At 43.5% G+C, this 16904-nt stretch overlaps 2 protein-coding genes across 2 annotated transcripts; one reads left to right on the forward strand and one right to left on the reverse strand.

Moving 5' to 3' along the window:
* Positions 1 to 909: 909 nt before the first annotated feature.
* LOC103646249 (uncharacterized) lies at positions 910 to 3525 on the reverse strand. Its single transcript, XM_008670976.4, has 4 exons — positions 2977 to 3525; positions 1646 to 2872; positions 1435 to 1553; positions 910 to 1353 (listed from the first exon to the last, which is right to left on the reverse strand). The coding sequence occupies exons 1-4, from the start codon at positions 3518 to 3520 to the stop codon at positions 961 to 963; spliced, it is 2283 nt and encodes a 760-aa protein (XP_008669198.2). The 5' UTR covers positions 3521 to 3525; the 3' UTR covers positions 910 to 960.
* Positions 3526 to 9588: 6063 nt separating this feature from the next.
* LOC100273927 (Serinc-domain containing serine and sphingolipid biosynthesis protein) lies at positions 9589 to 13970 on the forward strand. Its single transcript, NM_001360496.1, has 13 exons — positions 9589 to 9652; positions 9755 to 10020; positions 10113 to 10189; positions 10559 to 10718; positions 11037 to 11061; positions 11198 to 11287; positions 11396 to 11567; positions 11801 to 11874; positions 12058 to 12127; positions 12201 to 12272; positions 12874 to 13007; positions 13495 to 13568; positions 13725 to 13970. The coding sequence occupies exons 2-13, from the start codon at positions 9846 to 9848 to the stop codon at positions 13802 to 13804; spliced, it is 1203 nt and encodes a 400-aa protein (NP_001347425.1). The 5' UTR covers positions 9589 to 9652; positions 9755 to 9845; the 3' UTR covers positions 13805 to 13970.
* The last annotated feature ends 2934 nt before the right edge of the window (positions 13971 to 16904 follow it).

The following is a 16904-nucleotide window of genomic DNA, read 5'->3' on the forward strand; positions in this document are numbered from 1 at the left end:
CGAGGCCCGCGGTGTTTTGGCCGGAAGCTCGATAGTGGAGACGGCGGGGAGCGTCTGAGAGGAGCCAGAAGCGGAGCACCACTTGCACATGGAGAAGGCCCGCGGCTCTCTACGGAGTTACTCGACCGTGGTGCTTGGCCCTCGCGTGGGCTTCCCTTTGCGTAGGGGCACCAACGAGGTTAGTCGGGACCTTGCGTGGTTCCGTATACCTCGGTAAAAATACCGGCGTCTTCCACGAGAGTTTGCTTCTCTACTTTGCTCTTTAAGTTTCCGCATTTACATTAAGCATTTAAGTTTCAATCTTGTATTCATACTTATCTAGTGTAGATTGAAACTTAGCTATTGCGGTAGAGATAGCAACACTTAGACAAAATCTAGTTTGCACATTCTAGTTTGATTACTTGCATAGGTTTTGCTCTAGGGATTTAATTGTGGCCTAGTTTAGTAAAAGTTTTAGAAGTCCTAATTCACCCCCCCCCCCTCTTAGGCGTCACCCGTTTCCTACAATAACTACTATATATGAGTCACAGTAAGTATAAAAAGAAGGCCAGTAGACATATCTGATTCCTAGCTGAGCTTACTCTTGCTGTTCCTAGCTCCTGCAAGGCTGTAACACATTTTGACAGCTAGTAGTTAGTAAATTAGTCAATAGACATCTAGCTATTCATCAAAAAAAATAGAAAACACTAAATTGTGACTTATCTGGATGATTTCAGCAGCCTCCCATTCATGAGCAGTTGAGCACACCATATCAGCAGCTGGTAATTACAACACAAGTGGATAGGACAGTAATACAAGTGCAGAACACAATTTATAAATAAAGGACAGCACAAGCACATAGTTCTTAGTTCAGGTCTCACTAATCACAAAAGAAGACACACAAACACAAAGTGACACAGTTGCAGTTCATAAGACCAGGGCATCACAAAAGGCTTCACTACTAGATGGAGATGGTCCAGATCATATTTCATCTTCACTGTAGCACAGATCTTCATCTTCATACTCTTCTTCTTCAGACTCAAACTCTTCTCCTTCATAGAGCTCTCTCACTCTTGCACTTCTACGAGGCTCAAGCTGTTCTTCTGCTCCCACTGCCTCTCCAATAACAGACCAAGGTATCCTTGTACCTTCCATCTCATCTTCCTCCCCATCTCTAAAGACAACTTGTGCACAATCATCTCCACCCTCTTGGAGAAAACCTTGAGCTTCAGTTGTATCACTAGATAAGAGAACATCAGTGATTTTCTTTGACTTAATCGTTTCTCTCTTATTCATCAGCCTGTTATTGAACTGAATATAGACCAACTTGTTGAGGCGGGTTGTAGTCAGCCTATTTCTCTTCTTAGTGTGTATCTATAAATTAGAAACAAAAGCATTTTCAATTCTGAAATTTAATCATAGTACTGCTGAAATGATTATTAGATAGGTACTAACCCCTTCAAACCCACTCCAATTTCTTTCACAACCAGAAGAGCTTGATGTCAAAGATAATATCCTTGTAGCCATCTTCTGTAAAGCTGGTGTTTCAGTTCCATATAACCGCCACCATGATGTTGAAATAAATTAGAAACACCTCTATTAGTTTAAAAAACAGCAAACAACCATGTTAGAAAACAGCAAACAACCATATAATAAGTACCCCTACCTGGATTGTAATCATAGTTTTGAAAAGTTCTTGCAAGCTTCTTGCTAAATGGTCCTTCTCTATTCTGAAATTTTTTCAATTCAAAGTTGGCAGCCTGTTCTTGTTGGTCCTCATCATGATAATAAAATTGCTCAACACAAGATATGAAGGCTTCATTCATTTTGGGCTCATCAAAGATTGATGGGTTAGCATAGCTATAGTGTGGATTCAGCAAAAAAGCTGTCAAATGCAATGGAGAATCAAGTCTTCCATTCATCTTCTTCTCAATTACAGCCATAACATCTTTGAATCGAGATTCAACATTGCCAAAGGCCTCTTTGACCTCTCTCTTTGCCTTTAGTAGCTCTCCATAAAGGAAACCCATGGATGGCTTAACATCCCCATCAACCAAACAGAGGACTTTGACCAATGGCTCAAAAACAGCCAACATTAGCTTCACATCCTTCCAAAAGGCTGGACTCAATATAGTAGTTGTGGCCTCTTTTCCTTTCTTTGATTTCACATCCTTTAATGAGTCCCACCTGCTATGAACCACCATCTTCCTTAACTGGTCCTTCTTCTCTTGCATATTGTTCAAAGTGAGAAAGTATGAAGCAAACCTAGTCACTCCTGGCATCACTAGCTCTTTCCCCTCTGTGAAGTATCTCAAGCACTCCAATGTTCTTGTGTGGCCATACACAAATATGGTAAATGACTTTGCTTGGTCAATCACTTTCCTGAACCGAGGCAAGTTGCCAATTCCTTGGAGCATCAAGTTGATTGTGTGAGCTGCATAAGAGGTCCAAAATATTTGTGGTCTCTTCACAAGCAATAGCTTCTTTGCTCCCATGTTGTTAGAGGCATTGTCAGTGACTACTTGCACCAGATTTTCTTCACCAATGTATTCAATTGCTTTGTCCACTAATTCAAAAATGACTTCACTTGTGTGTGACACATCTGACATCTCTTTTGAGCTGATGAAGGAGGTTCCATCAGCACAATTAGTGCATATATTCATTATGCTTCTCCTCTTCCTATCTGACCAAGCATCGGTCATAATAGAGCACCCATTTTTCATCTTCTCGGCTTCACGTTCCTGCAGCAAACACTTGGTTCTTTCATATTCTTCTTCTAGCAAACTACCTCGAAAAGCATCTTGAGTTGGAGGTGTAAGTCCTAGTCCAAATTGTCCAATTGCTTCACACATTTGCTTGAACTCATCATTGTCACATGCATTGAAAGGTATTCCTGCCAATGATTAAAAAATGAAGTCCAATTAGTGTTCAGTTCATGAATAACAGCAAATAATGAATTTTAAAATGTGAAAACAGCATAGTATACTAGCAATTTACCACGATTATAGGCCCATCTTGCAATAAACTTGTGCACCTCATGCTCTCTTTCTTTCCACAGTTCCTTGTTCAGCTGCTGTTGTTTGAAAGAATCAGCCTTGGTAGGATCAATAGCACGTGTCCATTTGTCAATTGGCCCTAATTTGTGAGGCTGTGAGCTTCCAACACAAGTGACTTCTTCTGACTCCTCTCCAACCCTAGATACATTCACTTCCTCTCTAAGTTCTAGCTCACGAACAGTCTTCTCCTCCCTCTTCCTTTTTGCAGCCTCTATTGCTTTCTTGCACTTCTCTTTAGCCTCTAGAGCCTGCGGTGTTGCAGACGTGCATTTCTTCACATTCTTTCTAACATGGGCAAGATGCTCCTTCAACCTATAAATCCCTCCCCTCATCTCCTTGTCACAGAACTTACACTTCACCTTGTCTTTGTTGTTAGCATCAACAAGAACACCATATTCCCATCCAACATCATCTGAATTTCTTTTTAGGAGATTCGCTCTAGCTGCTTCAGTTTCAGAAGGTGCAGCTGCAGTTTCTGATGACATCCTTTCTCTTGTACACCGTAGGCTATCCTTTCTCTTGTACACCGCAGGCTCTAGAGGCTAAAAGCAGGGGAGGAAAATAGGGGAGGCCAAGTTAGCAGGGGAGCGGCTGGCGGAGGGGGATGAGCAGGGAGGGGAGCAGCTGGCGGGGGAGGAGAACTCACCTTGGGGAGTGGGGTGGCCGGCGGGGAGGGGTGCGCCGTCGACAGCATGCCCGGCACTGGCAGGAAGCAGGGCCGGCGGGGAGGAGGGAGGCCGGCGGCGGGGAGGAAGCAGGGCCGGCGGGGAGGAGGGAGGCCGGCGGGGACGAGCGGGAGCACGAGCGGGACTAGCGCGAGCGGGACCAGGACTGCAGGACGGCCCGGCGCAAATTAGCGTGTGGATTTTCCCGCACGGGAGCAGGACGGCCCGGCGCACGCTTCCGCTAAAAATCGCCGCGCGCTTCCGCTAAAAAATCGGCCGCCACCCGCCTACGCGGCCGCCTTCGGCGCCTACGCGCCACAAAATCTCCGTGGAGGCGCGGCTGAGAGCCGCCTAGGCGATGCGCCCGCCTAAACACCGCACAACGCCCTAGGCTACGCGGTAGCCCACCGATTACCGATTAGGCGCGCCTAGTCGCCGCCTAGCCGAACACTGAGGTGAGTAAAATCATAAAATCACATCACCAGTTATGCTCTACTCCATGGAAAATGTGTTTTGTTGAGAATATTTTTTTCAGCTTTCACCCTAGGAATCTGCACTCTTTGATTTTTTTGCCCCTTTTATAAGAAAGTTGGTAGGTATTGTTTCACTTGATATGCCTCTTGAAAGGTTTTTGATATTTGAATGCTACTTAGTTCTTTTATTGATTTGTCTGAAACATAGAAACACTAATTGATTGCATTCTTTTAAGTATGTAACAACTAACCACCAGCATCAAGTTCTTTAAGGTAATCATTTGCTTCTGGTAAACTTATATGTGTCTTGATTGAAGCTATTTGAGTAACTATGATATCATTTTCTTGGAAAAACTATGAATATATGTCCACCTTCTATCCATAATATTTTATTGGTGAATTTTAAATCTCAAATACAAGCCAACCTTTGTTATTGTTTACATGGTAGTTTTGACTTTTTTTCTCATCCATATTACTGCTATTTTTGTAGTTCTTCACATAATGTAGTAAGTAATTTAGCCATAATTTGTGTACATCATTATTTTTGAAGTTTTTTTATTAGGAAGGTAGCACCACTTTTCTGAAAAAATGTTTAACCATATCTTTCAATACTGAAATTGAATCTTGAGGGCTATCTTTGTTCTACTTTATGTCATATTTGTGAGTAATATGATTGCTAATTTATTTGTGCACTATTAATACCACATATGTGTCGTGTAGTTACTATTTGTAAACATATATATCCAGGTTCTGGTCGAAGCAGAAATTTTGTTTCAATAGGATTTTGGATGCGACGAGAAGTTCCCCATCATAGATGATTTGGTTAGCCACTTGGTACCTGCATACGAGGATAGAATTGTGAGGATCTATGCCAAGAAGCCTGAGTTGGTTAGTGCACATGAAGTGAGCTACTTTGTTTTCATCGTATTCATAAGTTTCCGAATGTTAATGAAATACTGGAATCGAGGTTGATGTATCTCCAGATGAGAATGTATGGTGAGAAGACTTAAGTCATGAGATGCCCAAGAGAAAGAGGATTAGATCTAACTAGCCATTGCAATGTATTTTTGGAATATGACTTCATTTTATTTTGGAGGATTGATCGAATACTTATTTTTGCCTTGTAATGATACTGTTATGTCATTTGGAAAATAAAACATAACGGTCCAAGTTTTGCATATCATAATGATGTTTGTCGTTCTATATCTTACGTTTTATACTAATTTGTAACTCTCGTGGCAACGCACGGGCACCTACCTAGTGAGATGAATAAGGGAGTATCCAAATAAGACCTTTAATGGTTAGTGATAGGTTCCAGGTCGGGCACTCGTACTTTCTATTCCTATGAGACTGAGCAGGGGCTAGAGATGTCCAAACGGGCCACCCGGCCCGGTCAGGCCCGGGCCCGGTGAAGCCCGGCCCGCCAGGCACGATTAGAAAACCGGGTCGGGCCAGGTCGGCTATGCACGCGGGCTCAATTTCTTGTCCGAGACCGGCCCGCAACGAGCCTAAACGGGCCGGGCCGGCCCATTTAGCACGAAAAAAGCGAGCCGAAAAGCACGTTTTAGTGTAAAAAAACGGGCTTAATAGGCTTAGAGCTAAACGGGCCGTGCCGGGCTAGCTCACCGTGCCTAATTTCCTGTCTGAGCCCGGCCCGCTTATTCGTGCCGGGCTCGGACCGAGCCCAAACAACGGGCTTCGTGCCAGGCTCGCGGGCCTCGTGCTTATTGGACATCTATAGCAGGGGCTAAGCCATGATTTAAACAGTGCAGATCAAGGGGACGACGTGGCTGCAGCCCCGTGGGCTTAATTCCCATCCCACCGAGGATGTCTCTGTGGATTGCTTTTCAGCCTGGCCCAAATTTCACAGGATATATCCGTAAGCTTCACCTCATGTCGTTCCGGAGCTAGACTCCGCGCACACCCAACAACTATTTTGGTACGGTCACCAAGTCATACACACTGGTATGACTTTGATCGTGCACAGTATCAGGGTGTGTTGTTACAATGGTAGATGTAACTGGCGCAGAGTCAAGTATTGTGCATAGTATCGATGAGTATCAGTAAGGCTGGAAAATTAGCTCGAGGCTCGCGAGCCGGCTCGAGCTCGGAGCGGCTCGCGAGCCTCGAACGAGCTGAGCCGAGCCTCTTCTTCGAGCTCGTTTTTGCAGCGAGCCGAGCCGAGCCGGCTCGTTCCAGCTCGCGAGCCTTGCAAAAATGATCAATTTATGGAATAATAATGAATGTTACATAATTTTATGGATAATAGCTCATTTTTAGTCTTTGATGATGAATATATTACAAGTTATAGTTTAATTTACTCATAATGTAGAATGATGATTCTATATTTCAAATTTATATAATGTTAATTCACTAAATAATGCAACGATAAGTACCAGAATATGGCTCGCGAGCCGAGCCGAGCCGGCTCGCGAGCTAAGGTCGAGCCGAGCCGAGCCTCTTTCGCCAGCTCGTGGAATGGACGAGCCGAGCCAAGCCGAGCTCGGCTCGGCTCGTTTCCAGCCCTAAGTATCAGAGTCAACACTAAGACTGGCTGATTGTTTTCAGCAACGTCTTATATATCCATCCTCTATATCTGTCCTTAATTTACAGTGTTCTCTAAAAGATTATCTTCTCTATATATTTTTCCTCTCCAACAACATCATTTATATCTCATCCTTTATACGTGAATATCTGTATTAGAGATATATTTTATTTTAAAAATTTTATACATACGTATTTGTCGTACTCTAAAATTTATTACACATATTTTAGTTTTGTTAAATCTATTATTTAAAGTATAAAATATATAGAGGAGATGAGAGAAAAACTCTATATACAGAGGATCAAACAGCGTCCTTTAAATTTAGAGGATCATTTAGAGAACGTCGTTGGAGCACGGGGTCATGTGAGCCTAGGTCCGGCAATAGCCGTGCCTTAGGGCATGTACAACCCATATAAATATCTCGTATCATAAGGGATATTAAGGTGTTAAGTGAAAAAAAAACAGAAGAGACGGCGAAAGACCGTTTCTAGCATGGTTCTTTAAATCTAGATACAGTTCCACTTATACAACTCGCATAAATAAGTTATATTTTGAGAGGTTTTAGTGAATAAAGATACAAGACTTCAATACCTTGGGTTGTATGAAAGAGTTTTTTAGATGTATCTAGTGCTTGTAGAACCGTAATATAGTATTTAGGTTGTACATGGTCTTAATGAATTTTTATTGAAATCTTCGGAAGAGGCGTGTTTGGCAACATCCTGACGTTGCTACATCTTACAATATTAATTACTACGTAGAGCCGAATCCAAAATCTAAGATACTGAAGCTCTCATAACCGCTTGCTCTTCACACCACAATAGCCTTACTAACTAGCTGCTCGATTTCTTTTGGCAACGCATGCACGAAACTGTTCCCTTTTCTTTTTTCCAGAACCATGAACCGGAAGTGTTTCGTACTGAACCAATTCGGAGGACACTCTCCAAAATGTGAAAGAGATCATTTTGGCGCTTTAACCCTAACTAAATTAAAGGCCATCGAGCTGTACTAGTATTGCTGCAAGTTTGCCCAAAGAAATTAAGAAACCGAACAAGACAAGCAGATACGGGTAGCTGCTTTAATTAAAACTTTAAACTGCGTCCCAGCAACAGCAAAAGCACTACGCGGACGAACCTACCGCTGTGTCATTTTGCGCCGGGTCGAGGGAACGGCTCCCACGTTTCAAGTGTCCAGAAGCCTGTGTGCCCGAGCCCCGAGGTCTGGGCGCGCGACCTTTTCCTCACCAAACCCCAAGAAACTTGCCCTATCTAACGGACTGGACGAGCCAAAGGCACAATCACCAGGTACCAGGTCGGTGCGCTTCGTGTTCGTGATTTCGTCCGGGCAAACGAACCTGCCTGCTCGATCGTGTGTTTCCCTTAATTGCACGGTAGGACAAGCGTCCGTGGCGTCAAAACGTGATTTCTTGGAGAAAAACGAGCGCACCGCAGTCCCCCAGTCCCGTCCCGGACACCCCGGTTCGGCTTTAAATAAGAGCGGCCCGAGCCCGTGACCCCCAACGGTCGCCTGGACGTGTATTTTTTTAAAAAGGAAAATCATAATTAAAACTAAATATTATAACTAATAAACTAATAGAAAGCTTTAGGACTAGCTCCATATATCGATGGGTAGTGGTGCTTGTTGAGGGTGATAAAACACTGGGAAAGAGGAGAGAAACAAACAATATAATTCCCCTTTGAGTAAAATATGTTGTCGGTCTTTACACTTGTTTAGGTTTGTTAAATTGGTCCCTAAACTCTCAGAGTAGCCAATTATATTTCTAAACATTGTTCAGGTATCATTTTAGTCCAATCAACTATAAACATGATCTAATTGGCTAATGTGGCCTTGTCACCGTGTCGTCCACGCGGCACGGCCTTGCCGCATGGCCACCTCCTCGTCCTCGACGAGCCTTGCTCCGAAGATGCCGTTGCACGTGGACAACACGATGGTAAGACCATGTCAGCTAACCAAGTCATGTTCACAACAATTTTGGCTAAAATGACATCATGAACCGATGTTTAGAGATCTAATTAGTTATTCTGAGAATTTAGAGATCAACTTGACACCCTTGAATAAGTTAAGAATAAGACCCAACTATTCTAAGAATTTAGAGATCAACTTGACACCCTTGAATAAGTTAAGAATAAGGTCTTGTTTGTTTCTCCCTAGTATTATATAATCTACCTTACAGATTATATAATCATTTATTGACCTGCATATAGATATTATAATCTAGATATTTATATTACATAATCCACTCAACAATCTATGTTGTTTGTTTATCTATTAAATTATTTAAACTAAATTATATAATTTAGAGGGTAAATAAATAGGACCAGTTTAGGGACCGCCGGTGTTGACGTTGTTTAGCTGCGATAGAGAAATTTTAGTATGATCGGTAGTTTTGAAAATAGTTTTAGGTTCAGTTTGGTTGGGCTGTGGCTGTGAAAAAAGTTGTTATAGGTTGTGAGCTGTGAAAAAAGCTGTTGTAGGCTGTAAGCTATTAAAAAGCTAAAAACCGGTTAGTGGAAACCACTAAAAGTCGTTAAAAATTCATCGATATATGTTTTCATAGTTCCATCTAAAAAGCCACTAAAAGCAGGTCCAGAGTTGCTTTTAGATTTAAACTACGAGAAAGTCGGCTTTTAAAAAAAGATGCTTCCTGAATCCAGCACTTTGGTTAGCTTTTGGTTTTTAGGGGGTTAGGTTTTGGTTTTTAGGGGGGCAAAAGCCAAAGTCAAAAGTGAAACCGGCCCTATTTCTCTATCGCAGCTAAGATAAAGAAATAGTTTTTAAAAAGACATAAAAATCCACGGCTGCAGCCTGCAATGCAACACAGCCTGCCCGCTGCGCCCGGCTTTAAAAGGCGCAAAAGCGAACGAGGCAGGCGCTCCTCCGCACCACCGTACACCGGACCCGGAGCAGCTCGCCGCCGTGAATTCCCGTTTCCCTTCACTTCCGTTGTTCCGCGTCCGAATTTTGCAGGGCATTGCCGCGGCGACCCTAACCCTCCCTGCTGGCTGCTGCTCCGCGCAGGAACCCAGCGCTGAACCGACGGGGAGAGGCGAGGCCGCGCTTTACCCCGGGAACTACGAAGCAACGACGGCGGGACTGAGCAGGCGGGGATATGACTGTGATCAAGGCAGCTGGAGCGGAGCCGTGCGGAGACGGCGGCGCGTACGGCGCGAGGCGGCGGCAGTCGCTGCGGGCGCGGTACGCGTACGGGTTCGTCTTCTTCGCCACCAACCTGCTGGCCTGGTTCGTCAGGGACTACGGGGCAAGGGCGCTCCGCGGCTTGCATCGTGAGTTCCTCTTCCCTTCAGAATTCAGCTCTCGCATTTGTGGCCTGAGGAAGGACGCATTCTGTGCTCACCGATTACGATTACGCCTGCAGATGTGCCGGTCTGCGGAGCAGGGGACTCCAAGTGCTTCCAGTCCGGAGGAGTGCTTCGAGTAAGCTTGGGCTGCTTCGTATCCTTCATCTAACAAGCACGGTGTGTGTTCGTTTCAGCTCATGTAACTGATGGGCCCGTTCACTGTATATACGAGGCATGCAGCTAGAAGCCTAGAATGTTTTCAATTACAACCGTGTTTCGGAGTCCTTAACCAAACTATGGGCCCGTTTGGAATGGGGTTTTCTGGATCCAGTTGCTAGTATGTTGTACAAATTTGAACTAAAATCCTAAAATCTGTTGGAACAACCTGTCTAAAACGCTAAAAGGGCATGGTCAAGGATTCAGGATAGTAGATGCACTAGTTCCAGAATCCAGAGCTACTAAACATTTGACATTGTGGACCGTGCTGTGTTTCCTTGGGTTCACTTCCTTACAGAATGTTAAGATATTTTTCTGGGTGATGTTTGCCACAACATTTGGAACTCGCAAGCTCCATGAAGCTCGTAATTCGTGGCATTCTGGATGTTGGATTCTGAAGTCTCTTGTGTATGCCATGTCGATCGGCATCCCATTTATCATCCCTAACATCTTCATCCAATTTTATGGTAAGTTCTGTGCAGTACTGTGGCTGTGTGGCAAACGTCGTTGCTGTAGATGTAAGATATCTTGGGCATAAGTGAATGTGCAGCAGTTATAGAGTGGGAATTTTGCTTTACTTCATAGCAACTAGTTTATATGAGAAATTAATGCTTAGAAATGCCAAGGCCAATCAATTCACAGTTCCTTGCTTTGGAAAGTTCAAAATATGATAAACAAAGATGAAAGTTTCAATTTGTTGTACTGGTCCTGGTATACTTTTCCACCAATGCATCCATACTTAAATTTTAGCACGCTCAAAGAAAACCATTTTGTTGTGTCTGCAGGTGAAGTTGCTCGACTGGGTGCCGGGTAAGTTAAATGAAAGTCCTTACATTGCTCAAATTTGGGATGTTTCAAGCCCTAATGAACAACATTTTACGTTTATTTTAGATGGTGGTCTTATTTTTATAGTAAACATGTTACTTCTGTTTCATTATCCCTCCAGGATATTTCTCCTCCTCCAGCTCATAAGCATGCTCCACTTCATATCATGGTGCAATAAACGATGGATGCCAGATCCTGGATCAAATCAATGGTAAGGATTGAGCTAGTTGTGTTGGAACTTGTGGCATCGCAGTTACTTCAGTCTTCAGGTCCTGAAGCTAGAACTGACCATGGCGTGTCACCCTTATGTGATTCTCAGTGGGTTGTTTGGGTTATTCTTGTCAACCATCTCCTACATTGCTTCGTTTGTTGGAATTGGCGTGCTGTATGTTCTGTATGTCCCCAACTCCTCTTGTGCGTTCAACATCTTCACTATTACATGGACGGCAATCTTGGTGACTATAATGATGGCAGTATCATTGCACTCCAAGGTACGAAGATGCAAGCAGCTCCGGTCTTAGATGTAGCTTACATTGTGTTGAAAACCAGTGTCAAGTTTTGGATGTGAATATCTAGTTGCAATCCTGATAGTAGCCTTGTTTCTATTAGCATATCTGAGCCCTTACGGTAACTAACAAGTAAAATTCTGTAAAACTTTTGGGTCTTTGCCCTGCCTGAAATGTACAAGGTTTGTGATTTTAGTTCATTTTTGTTTGCTGAGAAGGTTAACGAGGGTCTTCTCTCTTCTGGGATCATGAGTTCATATATTGTTTTCCTTTGTTGGTCTGCACTCCACAGGTTAGTCTGCATCACCTGGAACTATTGAAAAGGTTGTAATTTTGGCATTCCTAGGAAGCGTTTCCACTTCCATAATGCAAAATATTCTGTGCTAATATTTCTTTTTCCATTCACTGTTCTGCAAACATAGCCTTGTATAGTGCAGTTTGCTTGATGTTAATTTCATACTATGCGCATGTGTAGTGAGCCGCAAACTGGGAAGTGCCACTCTCATATGAAAATTGCCCAGGATGGCGATTCAGCTACTATCGTTGTAAGTAAAATATCAGAGCTCTTTTGAATAGTTCTGCCATTGATGTTAACTGATTGAAGTTGTGCTTTTCTAGAGCTTCATTATCGCAATTTGTTCCATTGTAATGGCCACGTTTTCTACTGGAATCGACACCAAATCCTTCCAGGTAAGTTTATTACTCTCAATTTTTATCTATAAGGGGGGACGCAGAGTGTCGAAGACGTCTCACATGAGTGAGGTCTAGATAAGAAATAAACCGATACAAACCTTCTCCCGCAAATGTGGAGAGACTGCTTCGAACCTTTGACATAGTGACTTAGTGAGACAGCTCTCACACTGCACCAGGCTTGTCTTCTCTCAATTTTGATCTATGACATGCATAATTTTTATTTTTTCCCTGGCATCAGTATGATCATGTGTTCCAGTTTCTAAGTAACAATCATTGCTCGGTAGTTGCACAGCTATTATGTAAGATTGTAAAATAAAACAGACTTCAGGGATGTCATTGCTCATTGGTCAAGACGTCAAGTTACTTGAAAGTGTCAAAATGTTAATGCACATGTTTTTTGGGTCAAATCACAGTTCTCACGTGTCTTTATTATAATGATACACAATTCTCCTACATGTTCAAGAAAAAAGATTCTCCTATGTACTCTCTTTTTACTTAAGTAATATGTATATATATCTTGTTAATCATTATTGACTTGAAGAATTTCTTCAGAGTGCTACTTTTACCCAGCATATTAACAAAAACTATTCATTCTCAGTTTCGGAATGATAAAGTACAATTGGATGAGGACATCCCCTACAGCTACGAGATTTTCCACATTGTGTTTGCGATGGGGGCTATGTACTTCGCAATGCTGTTCATTAGCTGGGAGCTTAATCACCCAACAAGAAAGTAAGATATCCTGCCATCACACAACTAGACAGCTGCTCAGAAAAGCAAGGGTTCAATATGATTTTAAGTGGCAGCATGCATAGTTAGTAGTTACTGCAGGAATCAAAAACCAAAATAGCATTTCAAGTCATCGATGGCATACTTGCATGATATTCCTTCGCTACGTCTTCTAAGACAGAGTAAAAAGATTTAGTGCTGTTTGGTTCATATATTTGTAACGTAATAGGTAACCAATAATGTTAAATCATGTTTGTTTAAGTTCAATCGTAATTGGGTACTACACTAAAAATGGATACCGTCTTATTTAACTTTGTTACCGTCGATACTCGAGTGTAAATCATTACCATTACCATTTACGTTACATTTCTTGAATCCAACGGCACCTTAGTTCCTCTCACACAGTCAACTCGATGTGATGAACTCGAAATTAATAAAGTTTCGCTTGTATAAAAAAAACATCATCTCGCTTCCTTCATTTCATAATCAGGTGGAGCATAGATGTTGGATGGGCAAGTACATGGGTGAAGATCATCAACGAGTGGTTCGCGGCTAGCATATACCGTGAGTCGTCCATTCCCCGCTGTCTGCCATCCAATTATGTTTACAAAAACCGTTGTGACATCCAGACATCCAGATCCAGTGGTGTTTGAAAAAAAAAATGTTCCGTATTGTAGACAATTGAGATGCTGCTAACATTAAGGCCTTTCACCTTTGCAGTCTGGAGGTTGATCTCCCCAGTCGTATTGAGGAACCAACTTGCCAATGAAGAGTTGATGCCACACAGGCCTACAGTATAGTTTTGATGATATAGAGAAAACGAGTTCTATAACCCGCTGATTCTTTCCTTCTAAAAAGATCGCTATATGCTTTATTCTTTTAATACACTTGTACATCGAAACTCGAAACCACACGAAAAAAAGACTAGGAATTCTTGTCTGAACGTCAACCTTCTTTTGCTGCTTCTTTTAGGCCGTGTTTAGTGTGGGCTACGGCCCAGGAGCTCAAACACCATGGGCTTTCGGCATACTGGTGGCTAGGCTTCTTTCGTGTTTGCAGATCAATTTACACGTATTTGACCAAAAAAAAAACAGGAGCATCAGGCGTCACTTGGCCGGGGCCGTCGCCACGGCGATCATTGCGACATTGCCCCGGCAAGACGCGTCACGCGCTCGTTTGGGTTCCTCCCACGCCTGACGCCGGGTGTTGCTTCCCTCTGCGCTGTCCCATCTCCTGGATCGCCATCTTCACTCCTCCGTCGCCGTCGACCCGGATTCAAATCTTCCATCGGATGCGACGTTCGGGGGGCGATGAGACGATCGGTGTCCGCTCCGATCCACGGCTCCGTTGCTTTTGCGTGAACACAACCTTCTTCCTGTCGGGCACGCACGCACGTTCTTGGGGCGAGAAATCGTGGTCCTGGTGGTGGTCGCAGTCGCGGGAGAGGGCTTAGGGCTGACGTGGCGATGCTTGCGCAGCCTTGAAGCAATGTGTTAACCGCCGCTTATGCTGAAAATTTGGCGAATATAAACTTGCAACTTGCAAGCTCTTCCACTGGTCCGCTCGAGGACGTGCCGTAGCGACCGATCTTCATGTTCTGGCTGACTGGCCGGAGTGGAGACTGACATAGCAGTAGATTTCGTTATGCATAAATTTTACATTTCGTGTTTTTTTATCTGACTTATCAAAAAAAAAAACCATTCTATTTTCTAAAAGAAGCACAACTGAAACGCCAAAAGGTAAAGTTTTTTGATGAGCCAAAGGTTCAGTATCATCCAAGAAGAGATGTCTGAAGCCAGCAGTAATACTAGAGAAAAGTGATTGACCACTGTCCTGAACCTGAACTCCAGCAGACAGATCGCGGATGGACGAGTAGACGTTCTCGGCATTGCTAGCTAGCTAGCCACGGGATTCAGGGAAAGGGCATGCCCCCCTTGTTCCTAATAAATCCTAAACTGGCTCATCTTCACTGGCTCACTGCAACCACACTCAACTTTGTCAGGCACAATAATCCACGCAGGGGAATCAAGAGTATCCTCTGATGTACGTTCCATGCCCCAGCTCAAAAATAAAATACCCAGTACTGCTCCGTCTTCGTGCCTTTTCTGCTCTTTGTCACGGATTGGAGCTGCGGGAGATCTTGACCCAGTCAAGTCGTCATTATTTCACGGGATCGCGTTTGGAATCACGTATGCGCGGGGCGGTGCTCAAAATTAGTTTATCGCGATTGGTTGAACCCACACGCCAAGCACTCAGAAATCTGGACTGTGTGTGTCCTCGTCCGCAGAAAGAGCTGCACATGCGCGCCAAGACTTTCGAGCCGAGGAGTGTTTGCTCAGTCCAGCTTCTACGCCATGCATGATGTCTGCAGCTCCAGGAATGGGTGATTTGTGGCATTGGAATGCTGCCAGAACTGACCTCCGACTCCGAGTGATCTGCCATCTGTTCCTCTTGGCATTTTTCAGTATATTATATCCAGACAAGTCGAGTGTTGCAAACTATGTTAAAATGGCAGGCCCGGTTATATGATATGATAAGCTTCTAACGACTGCTGGCGTGTATAGAAATACGAGCAGGTGAATTAGCAGTTGAGCACTAGAATACTTACTACCATATGGCTGTCTAGTGCTGATTTCCACGGGACAAAAGAGACGTAACGGTTCGTCATCAGCCTGGTAGTATATATAAATATATTTCCCCGGGCCCAATCATATCTGCAATCTAGTCTGCATTTTGCTAGTTATATATACTCTGCCGCAACTGCTTACACGTTTTATATCTCTGTTCAAAATATTCCTAGCTAGTCTTATGTCATTGTGTGGGACAATAATGATTTTATAGGCTAATAGATATGTTGATTGATGATCATGTTTCACAAACCATCAATATGGAGGTATCAAATCGATAACGTGGACATATGATAAAGTTTATTGTGTCAGATTGAGCTACTCTGAGACGGTGTTTGGATTGTTATGTTAAAAAAATTTGCCATCAGACCTTCTTGAGTGGCATATCTGTGGGATCCTTAGATCTAAGGTCGTCATTGTATCTCATAGCTGTAGCGGTGCATTTTGGTACTGTCAAATGCTACTCCATAACAAGATAGATATAAAACCATTTTTTGGAAGTACCACAAAACATAGGATGCACCACCGGACCCCGGACTAGAGTTTATTTGCCGAGTGTTTTTTTACCAAGGGTTTTTTGTTTGGCACTCGTGAGAGCACCTAGAGGGGGGTGAATAGGTGATCCTGTAACACTTAAAACTTAGGCCACAAAAACTTGGTTAAGTGTTAGCATAATAACCGCCAAGTGACTAGATAGGAATCTTCAACAAAACACAATAACCAACAAGATCAATCACAGAGATGGCACGGTGGTTATCCCGTGGTTCGGCCAAGACCAACACTTGCTTACTATACGTTGTGGCGTCCCAATGGACGAGGGTTGCAATCAACCCCTCTCAAGCGGTCTAAAGACCCACTTGAATACCACAGTGTTTTGCTTGCTTTACTCAATCCCGTTTGCGAGGAATCTCCACAACTTGGAGCCTCTCGCCCTTACACTTGAAATTCACAAAAAAGCACAGAGCAAGGGAGGAATTAGCAACGCACTCAAGACAAGAAATCACAGCAACACCACGCACACAAGTCGCAACGAGAGCTTACAACTCAACTCAATGAGTTCACCACTCAGCAAGAGCTCTAATTGCTATCGCAAAGAATCAGAGGCGCGGAATCGATGTCTTGGTGTTTAGGAATATTGTAGGAATGCTTGGTGTGCTCCTCCATGCGCCTAGGGGTCCCTTTTATAGCCCCAAGGCAGCTAGGAGCCGTTGAGAGCATTCTAGGAAGGCTGATCTTGCCTTCTGTCGACTGGCGCACCGGACAGTCCGGTGCA

The sequence above is a fragment of the Zea mays genome, chromosome 2 (assembly GCF_902167145.1).
Source record: "Zea mays cultivar B73 chromosome 2, Zm-B73-REFERENCE-NAM-5.0, whole genome shotgun sequence".
Classification (NCBI taxonomy): Eukaryota; Viridiplantae; Streptophyta; class Magnoliopsida; order Poales; family Poaceae; genus Zea; species Zea mays.